This window comes from Delphinapterus leucas, chromosome 1 (genome assembly GCF_059928025.1).
Source record: "Delphinapterus leucas isolate spDelLeu-1000000601 "Yukka" chromosome 1, BTC_Dleu_Yukka2, whole genome shotgun sequence".
In the NCBI taxonomy this organism is placed as follows: Eukaryota; Metazoa; Chordata; class Mammalia; order Artiodactyla; family Monodontidae; genus Delphinapterus; species Delphinapterus leucas.
Genome location: NC_143129.1, coordinates 159,004,660 through 159,017,581, shown reverse-complemented (window position 1 = coordinate 159,017,581; position 12,922 = coordinate 159,004,660). Strand labels below are relative to the sequence as shown.

The following is a 12,922-nucleotide window of genomic DNA, read 5'->3' as shown; positions in this document are numbered from 1 at the left end:
ATAGTTCTCTTCCTTCCGGTCTTGCCCCACTTCCTCCACATGACTGACAGTATTTTGTTCAAAAATGCATACCTGATCCTGTTACTCAGCTGCTCACACACCTGCTTTGGCTTTTCATCCCTGTGGAATAAAGGCTGTGGCATAAACACCCATCAAAATCAGCCCTACTTCCAGGCACCCTGCCACATTGAGCTGTACCTCAGCTCCCACAGGCATGCCTCCTGCAGGATCAGGCCTCCATGCCTGAACTTTCTTCTCTGCGAGGTGCCGGGAGCCCCTCCTCCTGTTGTAAGGGCCGCCTCCCCTCTCCCTATTACCCCCTGAGGTATCCAGAGCTCCCTCCTCCGCTCTCATTTCATACTTTTCTCTCCTCTGTTCCCTGGTACAGCATAGCAGTCATCCCACGGGGGTGCTCGTCACTCCCTTAGGACTATAAGCAATTCCAGACCATGTCTTGTTTATGTTTTTACCCCCAGCTCCTTTCACAGGGCCTTGTGCATGTTGGAGATCAACCAGTATTGAATGAATGAATGCAAGGAGTGCTTAGAGGACAATATGTGACCAGTTGTGATCCAGGAACAGGCAGTGGGCTGTAGTGGAAAGCTAGGCGGGGAGAGGGCTATGTGGGCTCAAGTAATCAGGAAAGGATTTGAGAGGGGGTGAGCTTCAAGGGAGGAGACCTGGAAGACAGGCTGGAGAGCTTGAATCCCTTCTGTGGGCAATAGGAAGCCCTTGAGGAAGGACTCTTTAGTCCTTCTCGAGACCTTTGGGCCTATGGCATCAGGCAGTCAATAGAGTTTCAGAGCTGTCCCTACGATGCAGGAAGGGCTTTATTTGTCTCCAGCCTTGAAGGGTCCCCACTGAGGGGCCTCTGGACACACAAACCCCTCATTCTCCTGAAGGCACCAGAGTGGAGGCCTCCTTCTCCCTTCCTCACACCCTGCAGCCCCATCCTCCATCACACATGAACACAGTGGGCCTTCCGTATCCATAGGTGTGGAACCCGCAGATATGGAGGATCAACTGTATTACATCAATTTGTATATAAGGGACTTGAGCATCCGTGGATTTTGGTATCTGCTGGGGTTCTGGAACCAATCCCCCCACACATACCGAGGGATGACTGTACTTACAGATCCCTTTGTGATGAATTCCCCTTCCAGTCTTCTCTGAAGAACCCCAAGGGATGATTTGCCTGCTGTTTAACATTACGAGTCTAGAACAGAAATGGAGTGGACCCAAGGGGGCTCAATCCCTCAGAACGCTGCTGGGCCCACTGAGCAGAGGGATGGGGGTTGCTGTTCTGTTTCCGGCATCCGTGGCTGATCTTCTTTACGTCCTAACACTGCCACATAACTGTCTTGAGAAGGGGGCTGGGCCAGTGAGGCTGAAAACGGGGAGACTGCCATGGTTAAAAATAACTTGTGCGCTGCAGTTGGGCGTGTTTCGTTAGCAGGAGAGAAGAGAGGCAGCAGAGAAGAGGCGGGACCGCTACTTCAGGGCCTGGCTGAGATCTTCCTGTGATTTAGAACATCATGGGGGTTCTACCAGAGTAATTAAAAAGGCAGCCTTCCTTCTTTGGGGATTGCTTCCTGTGAGGTGCAGGAAGGGCACGTCTGGGAGTCCCTATGTGCGCTGAAGCTCTCTGAAGTTAGAACTTACATTCTGGGAGGAAGTGAAGTCAGTCTCATCCTGGAAGCCAGCTGGGGCCTGTGCAGTTTTCTCCTCCCCATGGGCCTGGGTTCTGAAGCCAAGCAGGGGTGTCTGAATCAGTCTCACCAAATACACAGACCGCCCCCTTCCCTGGCCCCATTCGGTGTCCTGTGCTGGTCTCAGGGCCTCCCCTATGCTGGAGAGGCCGGATGGGGGACCCCTGCTGATCACACGTGTCAGATGGAGAGGCATGTCAGGGCCGGGAAAACTGCGGATCTCAGTCTACAAAGTCAGAACAGGTTCTAGGGGCCCCACGCATGATGTAACCCTATTCTTCCCATCCTTAACCTTTCCCTCCATTTTTTCTTTCTCTCGTCCTTGCTAGCCCTGTTCTCAACTCCTTAAGCCCGGCCACATTGAGGTGGAATAATAGTCATTAACGAGAAAACCTTGTTTCTGTTGATCACAGAGATTTCACAGTGACAGTGCGTTAGGTGGGACACGTGTTAGGATCTGAGGCCCGAAGGGTTTAAGGGACTTGCCTATAGTCATACAGGACCGGTAGACCCGGATCTTCTAACTCCGGGTACATTGCGATTTCCATTCCCTTAGGCAATACCTGGCAATCAGGCCAGCCGGAAACTTCTGCAGGAGACAATCTAAATAGCTGCCTTGGTCTCCAGACTCACCAGAGAGTCATTCTGGTCACTTCTGGGAGAGGCCTCAGGATCCTGACCTATAGAGAAAAGCAGAGACAAAGATCTAGTAAACTGACTCTTCGAAGCCCTTTAGCTCTCTGTTATTGAATAGCAATGGAAATATCCTTATTCACTGGTGGGGTGGCGGGGTGATAGGAAGCGGGGAGCTGAGGAGGGTACTTGAGCAAGGAACACAACCCCATAGCGTAGAACAGGGGGGAGGAGAGAAGGCTGTATCCCTTGGGGCTTATGAGGAGTGGAGGGAAAAAACAAGAGTGCGGGACCATGTCACATGGTTGTACACTGCACGACTCTAGGGGGCACCATTCATACTTTTGTCATTGTAGGTTTGTATTGTGGCAAATTTCCTGCAGATGGCAGTAAAGTATCTGGAGGAAGGGACCCTGTTTTGGCAGGGCTGGGTGCAGGAAGGATTCTTTATCTACCTATCAATCAGGTATTCAACCATCTTAACATCACATATTCAAGACCCTCCCTGTTCTTGGCATTTATACTTAAGGATGACTGAAGATGTGATCCCTTCTTCATGAAACTCAGTCTAGTTAAGAGGACAGAAGGGACAGAATAATTACATTCCTGTATGTATTGTGAAAGAAGACAGCACAGGGACTCAGGGCTAAGGACTGGCCTCCCGGTGAACCAGTAGAAATCTATAGGATTTGTTTTTGGGAACCTCTCAGCAGGTGCTGGTGAAGTCATCATCCTCAACATTTGCTTCAACGTGGTCTCCTCCAGGAAGCCTTCCCTGATCTCTCCAGTCAGACAGCAATCGTATCTCTACCCAGCCCTTGTTTCAGCTGGCCTTATATTAAAGTTCATTGTTTCCACGTATGTTTCCCCCTCCAGATCTCGCTGGTGAGAGCTCGCTGTAGTCAGGAGGCCCATCTCATCCTTCATGGTGTTGCCCCAGGATCTCACTCTGAAAGCGTGGGCTCTAGAAGCTAGAGGCTCAGGGAGGGCTGTGAAATGCAGCTCGGATGCTGGTGTTTGCCCCTGCTTTCAGAGCCTAAGCACAGCTGCTGGAGTCACTCAAGGGCTCACTCCTGGGGAGATAGCCTTAAGAGCTTGTGCCTGGTCAGAGGAAGAAGCCTAATCCTCTGTGCCCATGTGTCTCTCCTCCAGGATGGAAGCTCTCAGAAGGCGCCTCTCTGCTTGTTCATTCATTCATTCATTCAGTTTAAAAAGTGGGTTTAGCCCCAGCTATGTGCCAGGCACTGTGAAGACAAGTGGATCTGGTGTCAGAAAACTTGGGCAAATGACTTCATTTCTTAGGGCTTCGGTTTCCTTATCTGTAAAGGGGAGATAATGACATCTGCTTCGAATGATCATTGGATGAAAGTCAGAACATACTAGACAAACATGGGTTAACATGTCTATTACTGCACTTAGTGTGTCATTCTTTGTATCTTCCCTGGGCAACTAGAAGAGGCAGTGGGGACTCCAGGAAGCCAGTAGTTTCCTAGGTGAGCGAGGAAGTGGCCCCAGGCCTCTTAGTCCTGTCCCTTTCTTTTGTTCACTCCAGGGCTTTGTCAGAGAGCAGATGGAAGTGTGAGTGTGTGTGTGTGTGTGTGTGTGTGTGTGTGTGTGTGTTTCTGGCCAAGCCAGTATGGGAAAAAGGGGATGCAGGGGTGGAAAATGGAGCCCTAAAAGCAATTCTATTGGGAATCCCTACTCCTGAGCCCAAGGCTCCTCCTCCTTTCTAGCTTCTCTACTTCTTCCTGGCAATATCCTCAGAGTCCCTGACCCTGTCCTGGAGCTCCGTTTCCGTAGCAGGAGAGATGAACAGGAGAGAGTCCCTGAAAGTGGGGCAGAATGGATTGCAGCTACACACCACCGGCTCAGCTCCAGCTCTTTGAAAGTAAATGTGGGTCACATTAGCTGCAGGGATGGAAAATGACCACGTGGGCAGAATTCTGTGTAGGCAGCAGAAAAGACAGCCAAGCTATCCTTTTTCTGAGGCTCAGGGTCCCTGTGGGACCGCAGCTAGTCAGGGAAGGTGGTTGTCACATTGCAAGGTGCCGTCTTTATGCCACTGGATTCCCATCATGCTTTTCTAGTGACTTCCCCGGTGACACAAAGACAGGTTTGGAATGTCAGCCTGACTCACACCTTTCTGTTCTGGAGCAGCCTAGGACTGAGGTTAGGAATGCGGAGGAAGAATGGGTTAATTTGGGGGCTGTGGAAAGCTGTCATTTGTGGGGTTAGAGACTTGATGCTTCCAGAGGCGCTGACAGTGCAGCAGGATCTGGGGCTGCACTTGTCTTTTATTCCAGCAGTCCTCCTCCTGGGGAAAGGTCTGTGAACACACCTGGGTGTGAGTGTTAAGAACCCATCATCACCAAAGTGCTATCCTGAGCCTGGCCAGTTGCTGTGGCTAGGACCTGCTGTGATTTGGCCCCTGGTCTGCCTGTTGCCACCTGTCGGGTAGAAGCCAGCCAGCTTCCTGGCTCTGCCTTGGCTCTCCTGCGGAAGCAGAACTGGTGTCCCTGGCGCGAATCTCCGCCCCGACTCAGGATGCTGCTGCAGAGAAGGTCTGGAAGCCCCTGTAACTTGAAGAGTGATTATGGGCTGAAGTTTCTGTTCTCAGCTGTGTCCCACCCCTACCCCAGAAGGTACCAGGCTTTTGCCTTGTGGTCAAGGGGAGGATTCTGCTTGGAGCCTCAGTGGGTGTGTCTCTAGGCATCCTCTTCCCTTCTCATTCCCTCTTAAATCTTCCATTCATTCACTCCAGGGAATGGCTTTGGGAGTCAGCTGGAGTGCCAGTTCCATCACTTCATCAGTTGGGTGACCCTGAGAAGTTACTAACCTCACTGAGCCACACTTTCTCACGGGTAAAATGGGGGAGCACGAGTGCCACCGCCAGGTCTTGCAGAGTGGGTTAAATGAGATAGTTGGGAGTGAGGGGCCTGGCCCATGCCTGCTATGCAGTCAGACTTGATACGTGTTAGCTCTTCTCATTAATATCATTCATTCACTCATACACTTGTTCACTAATTCATGACTGCATTGATTCATTTCTTTGCTCGTTCATTGATCATGCACATGTTCATTTAACACATATTCCTAGGACTGCTTTGTGCTAGGCTCAGACTAGGCTTCAGAACGCACCTGTAAAGGCAGCTAGGATGTGACATGAGCTGCGCACATTGTAAGCCGAGTTGTGAGGACGTTCTGAGAGGGAAGGGCTTCCTCCTACTTCTGCCCTGCCTCCTAGCTTAGAGCAATGATGGCATTTGATCTGGGACTTGGAAAAGAAATAGGAATTTGCCAGGACAGTCTGAAAAGAGAGGGCATGTCCCTGTTGCTTGTTTCTATTCTTGCTCTCCTTTCTTTGGCCTCAATAGAAAGGAAAGAAGGGAAATGAAGAGAGAACAGCTGGTGGGAGTTAGGAGTTAAAGAATCCAGAGTTTAGTCTGAGGAGTTGAACTCTGGACTCAGTCCAGGAGCTCCTGAGAGCTGATGCCAGCTGGGATCCCCTAGTAAATAGTAGTTGGAAAAGCTCCTGTGTATTGAGTCTGAGATGTGTGCCAGGCATTTTCCATATTATCGTTGAAAACTCATGGAACCTTGGGAAGTAGGTGCTCTTCTCCCTGTTTACAGAGAGGAAAGTTAAGGAACTTGTTTGAGCTCATACACTTGGCCAGTAGTGGAGCCGGGATGCAGCATTGCTGAATGTGCACAGCGTCCCCTGAAACACAACACGGGCATGTGCCCTTTGGAATTGTTCATTGCTGGGGTTCAGGTTGGCCTAACTCCAAGTTCCCAGCTTTCTTCAGAACACTTTAAACGTGTACTAAAGTAATGAGAATACAGTGAACCCCTATCAGTCATCCAGATTCAAGAGTTATCCATTCATGGCTAGTCTTATTTCATACACACACCCCAATTCTGCCTCCCCAGTTACATAGGTGGAAGTTCCAGAAATCACATACTTGCACCTCCCACACTTTTAAACTCTGATATTATATTGCCTTTCCCCCAGTAGGAAATATATCAGTTTATCTGCTCAATAGTTCTATCTGAAGTCTGGTCAAGTTCCACTGAAGCATTTCGCAGAAATATCAGGAGGGATCCTGCCTCCTGGCCCAGGGGTGTTGCAGTGTCGCTTGTCTGATCCTCCGTTCCTTCCAGCTTGAGGTTCATGCCCTACTCCCAGAAACACAGAGCTAGGCTAGAACATACCTGGTTCTGGGAGTGAACTTGGTTTCTGAGGAATGTGTCTGTCTGTTTTGCCTAAAACACTTCAAATCTGCAGACCCTGGGTTTGAATCAGCGCCCTGCCAATGTACTTGAGGAAAGTACCCCTAACCTAGATTTTGAGGATTCTGTCTTGAGAGACTGAAGTTGAGATGCAGTAGGAGTGAAGTCTTTTAAATCATAGAGGGAAGGAATTTTGTTCTTGTGGGAGGGGCCTGTGCCCCAGGCCTGCCCTGTTGCTGGTGAACTGTTCCTGAGGGAGTACTGGTTGGGGAGATGTTGTGTTAACTGGAGGGAGCTTCGTAGGTCACGAGCCACAGCTCCTAATCTGGGGAAACTCCCAATTCCCCAAAGGGTACAGACTGCCCATGGCCCTGTTTGGTAGGAACTCGGGAGGCCCCACACAGGATGAGGCCCTCCCCTGCCCCGGGGCAGGAAGGGAGGTTGGGTGCGGTTGAGCAAATAGGGCTCAGGTTGGCCTGATTCCTTAAAAAGGGAAAATGGAGCAGTTATATTCACAGAGACTGGGAGATAGGCGAGGGGCCAGTACCTTTTCCAGCTACTATTGATATGTTCCAAATGCTGGGCTTTGTGCTTAGGATCTTACATGCTATGTTTGACCTAATCCTCAAAATAACTTTAGGAGGCCGACGTGCTGGAGTAGAGGAAACAGAAACCCAGAGAGTTGGGTAACTTGCTCAAGGTCTCCCAGCCAGTGAGGGGACCAAGCTAGGAATGGCACTAGCTCTGCCTAGGGCAACCCACTGCCTTCCCCATTACAAGGAACAGTGGTTTAATGACAGCTAACATCTGTGTGCCACTTCAGGGTTCACAGAGTGCCTTAACACCCATTATCTCCACTGAGCCTCGGGAAGCCGAGTGCGGGCAAGGTGTTCCACGCCCCTTTGGGACAGCTGCCTATCAGGGGTCCAGCTTCTGCTCATTTCCCCCAGTAAAGAGGGAAGATTCTTTGGCATTGGCTCTGACAAGCCAGGGGAGAAGGCCCAGGGAGAGGCTGAGGTGGAGAGACTTGGCCAGTTGCTATGGTAACCCAGATGGCTGAGTAACCATTTTGAAGGTTGCTATGGTGACAGGGTGATGGGCTGCCCGGTGGCTGGGATCTTGTCTTCCTGGGTGGCTGGCACCATCCCGGCCTCTTAAATTAGCAGTTTTTCACTTTCTGAACAGAAGAGGGCAGCATGATAGTAGGCAAAGCCTTCCTACCCCAGAGCAGATTTGGGAACTTGAGGCAAAGTTTAGCAAGCGTTTCCAGGGTCTGGGCCGAAAAGGAGCTTTGGCTGGGATTGGCTAAAGCTGGTGCCTAAAAGGATGGTGGGGCTGAACCTGGAGACGGGTCTTCTGAGCCTAGAACTAGATTTTCTCCCAAGAGCTGGCCAAAGGATAGGGCTTGGGGCAGCCCCTTCAGTGTCTGGCTGTCTGGCTCCAGCTACTATTAGGGCACAGGAGACAGCTAACCCCTTCAAAGAGGAACAGAGAAAACACACACACACACACACACACACACTCACACACACACACCCTACTAGCAAAGAATTTATTTATAAAGCATCAATTAACACATGTAAAATAATGCAACATGCGCCAAGCTGAAGAAGTGCTAGGAGTAAACTTTCCAGAGATTGGAAGAGGAGCAGTAACAGGAGAAATGATTTTGCACTTCCCTCTTTCCTCCCTGCACATGAAATGCCGTCAGCTCTTGGCCACTGAGTGGACAGTATGTTGGACTCTCAACTGTCTTGAATCGCAGATCTAGCTCACACCCCCATCTCTGTATGTCTTCAGCGAGGCATCCACGCCTTCAGCAAATATTTACTGAACACCCACTAGGTGCAAAGCATTGTGTTAGGCCCTGTGATGAAGAAGGTGAAATAGATACCTGCGCCTCAAAGAACTTATGAACCAGAAGGTTAAGGAGGCAGCAATGCAGACATGCACAGTGCGTGTGGTTGCCCGAGGAATAGGGGAAAGAAAATGCAGTTGGGATTTTGAGGAGAAGAGCCTCTTCTACCTGGATTGACTAAAAATAACTTCAAGTCGTTTCAGGTGAGCTTTCAAGATGGGTAGGGGTTCAGTAGGTGGAGTTGAGGGTGGAGGACATTCCAGGCAAAGGCTCCGAGTTTGATTACAGGGGAAGGTGCTGAATGTGAGGGTATAAGGGGAGATCAGACTGTAAAGGAAGGTAGATGTCAAAATACGGAGGACTTTGAATGCCAGGCAGGGATAAGGGAAGCTGTGAGAGAAGCATAGTCTCTTCTTAAAGACGCTAGCCTTCTAGCTAGTCAGAAGCTACGGGCAGCTGAGTATTTTAGGATCATCTGGTTCAGTCGTTCATGCATTTAATCAAAAATTAAAACATATTTAATGAGTGCCCTCTATGTGCCAGGTCCTTTGCTCAATGCTAAGGACCCTGTGGTGAACAAGACACACAGCACCCGCAGCCCTCAGGGAGCTAGTGATTTAGTAAGGATGAAAGACAGTGAACCTGTAACAAACCAAATAACTTTGGCTATTACCAAAGGGGAGTAGAGAGGCAGGAGGGCCTGCTAATCTGGGGGATGAAGGCAGGCTTCCCTGCGGGATTTTCAGCAGAGGCCTGAGTAGGAGTGAGCCAGGCCCAAAGAGGAGAGCAGTGAAGGGTTCTGGCCTGGGAGAAAAGCAGGTGGGAAGGCCCTGAGGCGAGAGAGTCCCTTGGAGGAGCTGAAAGAAGTTGAGCTTCAGGGAGAGAGGCACCTGGTGAGGCTTAAGTGGGGGAGGACACTCAGAGAGAAAGAGCTTTATTTACTTGCACTACCCCTTCCGCCCACTAGATGCCCTTCTGAGTACACCCTGCCTCCTTCAGCTTACCCCCATTGCAGCCTCTTTAGAAATGCAACACCATTCTCACCATTGAAGGGAAGGAAAATCATAGACCAAAAGGAGAAAGCCTCAGAGCTGTCCCAGTTGTGTGGTCTGGCTATAAATTTAGACTGTTGCTTGGAAAAACCCAAAAACCTCCCCTTCCTATGCTTCCTTCTTCCCATCCCCCCCCCCCAGCAGCCGCTTTGTTCCTCTATCCTTGTAAAATTTTCTCTATATAAAACAGGAACATCAGCCAAACATGTGGACTTCCCCCTTCCCATTCATTAGAAGAATGCATTACTTCGAAATCTCTTAGGAGCATTTAAATGCAAATCTTGTCAAGAAAGCTACTTGAGTCTGAGAAGCCCTTCTAGCCACAACCCAAACCAGAACTTTCTTCCTTGATTACCATGCTTCTTAATGGTAATCTCAACCCCTTGCCCTCTCCCCCAAATCGCCCCCAGGCCTTCAACAAAGCCTGGTTCCCAGAACAGACTGTTACTCCCTTCCTGCCCTAGTCTTTCCTCACCTTTGGCAAACCTCACTCACAATTCTTGAGGAAGCTGCTAAGTGGTGTGTGTAGCAGCTCCAGGAGGGGATGGAGGGACTTTCCTATTTACTGTGATGAAAACGAGGAGGCAGATGTCTGTTTGGGGGCGAGGGTGGAGGTGTGTGCCTGTGTCTGGGACTTCCTAGCCCCACTGGTATAAAATAATATAGGAAATGCAGATGACTCAGCACTGATACAGTCAAGATCCTCAGAGTTACATTTCTGTATTCTCTGCTGTTTACGAAAAATGTGCTTATGCCATCAATCACCGACTCCTTCATTCTGCATTTTCTACTAAAAGCTTCTTATTTATTTTAAAAAGAATAAACCTCAAGCTTCTTCTTTTCCTTTTCTAAAACTGAACTCATTAGCCACTGATGCCAAACTGCAATCTAGCTTTTTTTGAGCACACAGGACTAAACTGGAAGGAAATGAGCATTTGCCCAAGGATCCTCCCTGTCCGTCCTCTTTCAGGCCTTTCCCTGTATGGTCTCTATGCCTAGAACTTGGGCAGGCCAGCAAAACTTGATGGAAAAAGATATGATTAATGAGTTGCTCACCCCATTTCTGATCATGGTATGATGTGGAAACAACCGTCGTGCGCCTATTAGTGAAAAGCATCATCTCTCTTTGTTTAAATTTTTGGCTGCGTTGGGTCTTCGTTGCTGTGCGCAGGATGTTCTCTAGTTGCGGGGAGCAGGGGCTACTCTTTTTTTTTTTTTTTTTAGGGACTACTCTTTGTTGTGGTGCGCAGCCTTCTCATTGTGGTGACTTCTTGCAGAGCATGGGCTCTAGGTACGCGGGCTTCAGTAGTTGTGGCACGTGGGCTCAGTAGTTGTGGCACGTGGGCTCAGTAGTTGTGGCACGTGGGCTCAGTAGTTGTGGCACGTGGGCTCAGTAGTTGTGGCACGTGGGCTCAGTAGTTGTGGCTTGCGGGCTCTAGAGCGCACGCTCAGTAGTTGTGGCGCACGGGCTTAGTTGCTCCATGGCATGTGGGATCTTCCCGGACCAGGGCTCGAACCCGTGTCCCTTACATTGGCAGGCGGATTCTTAACCACTGCGCCACCAGGGAAGCCCTATCATCTCTTCTTGTTATTAATGTGCTTGCTGAGCATTGACCAAATACTTGGCACTACTCATAGCGTACAGAGATGCAGGCCTTGCCCTGGGGGTGAGAAGCTTCTCTTAAAAATCTCAGAATGGGAACTGAAGTGGAAGCCTGAGTCCCAGTTTTGTCTGCTCAGTGTCACATGAATTCTCCTTTTACTTGCTAGCGTGCTGTTACTATGAGATCAGCCAGCCTAGCTTTTAACCCAGAACCACTTTTCCACCTGCTCCCCCCATCCCCCAAATCAACAGGCTTGTTGAGGCTGGGGAGGGTAATGGCTGGATGGGGGTAGATGTGGGCAAAAAATCACCTGCATTTACCTGAGTTCCTCGTTCACTGCTCTTGGCCCCAATGCAGTCTGTGAATATTGGGTCTGAAGGATACACAACTGAATGCAGGATCAGAGGATACTGGGAACTCCCTTCTCAAAATTGTCTCCAGTACATCCCTACCCATATTTACCAGCGTCCTTTCTTCATTCTTTCCTTTTCCCTGATGACAGAGAATAATTGGCTTCCGTTTTTCTTCCCTGAGCAGCTATGCTCCAGAATTCTTTTCTTTGTTCCATAGCAGTCCTGATTCAGTCTCAGGTTCCCACATTTCTCCCTTTTGATCTAAGCCTTTCTGTGCCTGAGGCTGTCACAGTATAATAATCCTGTTGCATCTTTTCCCTATAGATGTGTGTCCTCCTGTCTCTCCACTTATTCACCCCACGGTGCAGTGAGAATCCTGTTTTCATTCCCTCAGTTGTCATTTCTCAGGCTCTGGCTCCTCGTTCTGGGCCTGGTTTACTTCATGGTGGTGGGTAGGCTCTCTCATTTCGAGTTCAGTTTCTTCCGTTTCTGGAAAACCCTTTGTTCCTGGGATTCTTTGTGGTCTGAGTGTTCCCTTGGCCTCACCCGGCAGCCCCTCTGGATCTTGCCCCGGCCTCATTCGGACCGCGTCTGGCCTGCGATCTATCTAGGTCTTTGGCTCGCTCCCTTCCGTTCAGTGTCTCTGGGTTCTTCTCCAGCCGCCGCACAGGCCCAGCTCGGTTTCTCTCCAGCCAGCGGGCTCCCTCCTTTGTCCCGGCTCCGGGTGTGGGTCCGCCCCGAGCGGGGCAGCCCTCCCGCCCCGCGGAGTGGGCCTCGGCCTCGCGCGGCCCCTGCGGCCGGCCAGGCCTTTCATCCCGACGCGCCAGGGGCCTCCCACCCAGCGGGGCTCCGGCGGAACGCCCCCGTGGGGGCTGGCCTCCCGGCCCCCAACCCCGGCCCCCTCCCCTGCCCGGCCGCGCGGAGGTCCACAGTCCCCGGTGTGTGTGTGTGGTGGCGGCGAGGGGGACCTGGCCGAGGGGACCAGGGTGGGCCGCCCCGGGGCCGAGGACGCGCCGGGCCGCGGAGGCGGCGGGAAGAGGGGCGGGGAGCGGGCCGGGCCTGGCGCTCCTGACGGGAGGAGCCGCTGCCGCCGCCGCGGGCGGGGTGGGCTGAGGGAGGAGCGGAGCCGAGGGGTGGGGAGGCGGAAACGCCAGCGGGACCGGCGGCGGAGCGCGAGCGGGCTGAGGAGCGGAGAGCGAGCGGCAGGCCGGCAGGGCAGGCGCGGAGCGGAGAGCCGAGAGCCAGGGCGCCGCTGCCGCCGTCCCGGGCCGCACAAAGGGCCGAGGCTGGGGCCGTCGCCTCAGCGCGCGGACCTGCAAGCGGCGCCCGCCGGGGCCCCGGGAGAGCGCGGCGCGGGCGGCCATGGCCGGCTACGTGCCGGGTCAGCAGCCGGCCAACCGCAGCCAGGAGAAGGAGTTCGTGCAGGCGTACGAGGATGTACTGGAGCGCTACAAAGGTGCGGCGGCGGGCGGGCGGCCTGGGG

General features: G+C 51.6%; 1 protein-coding gene across 1 annotated transcript in view; it reads left to right on the top strand.

The window, feature by feature from the left end:
- The first annotated feature begins 12,584 nt into the window (after positions 1–12,584).
- Positions 12,585–12,922, top strand: part of MACF1 (microtubule actin crosslinking factor 1) — a 327,589-nt gene continuing 327,251 nt past the window's right edge. Inside the window, exon 1 of the mRNA XM_089895612.1 lies at positions 12,585–12,895. Coding sequence (XP_089751738.1) covers positions 12,802–12,895 — 94 coding nt within the window. The 5' untranslated portion in view covers positions 12,585–12,801. The remainder of the gene's footprint in view (positions 12,896–12,922) is intronic.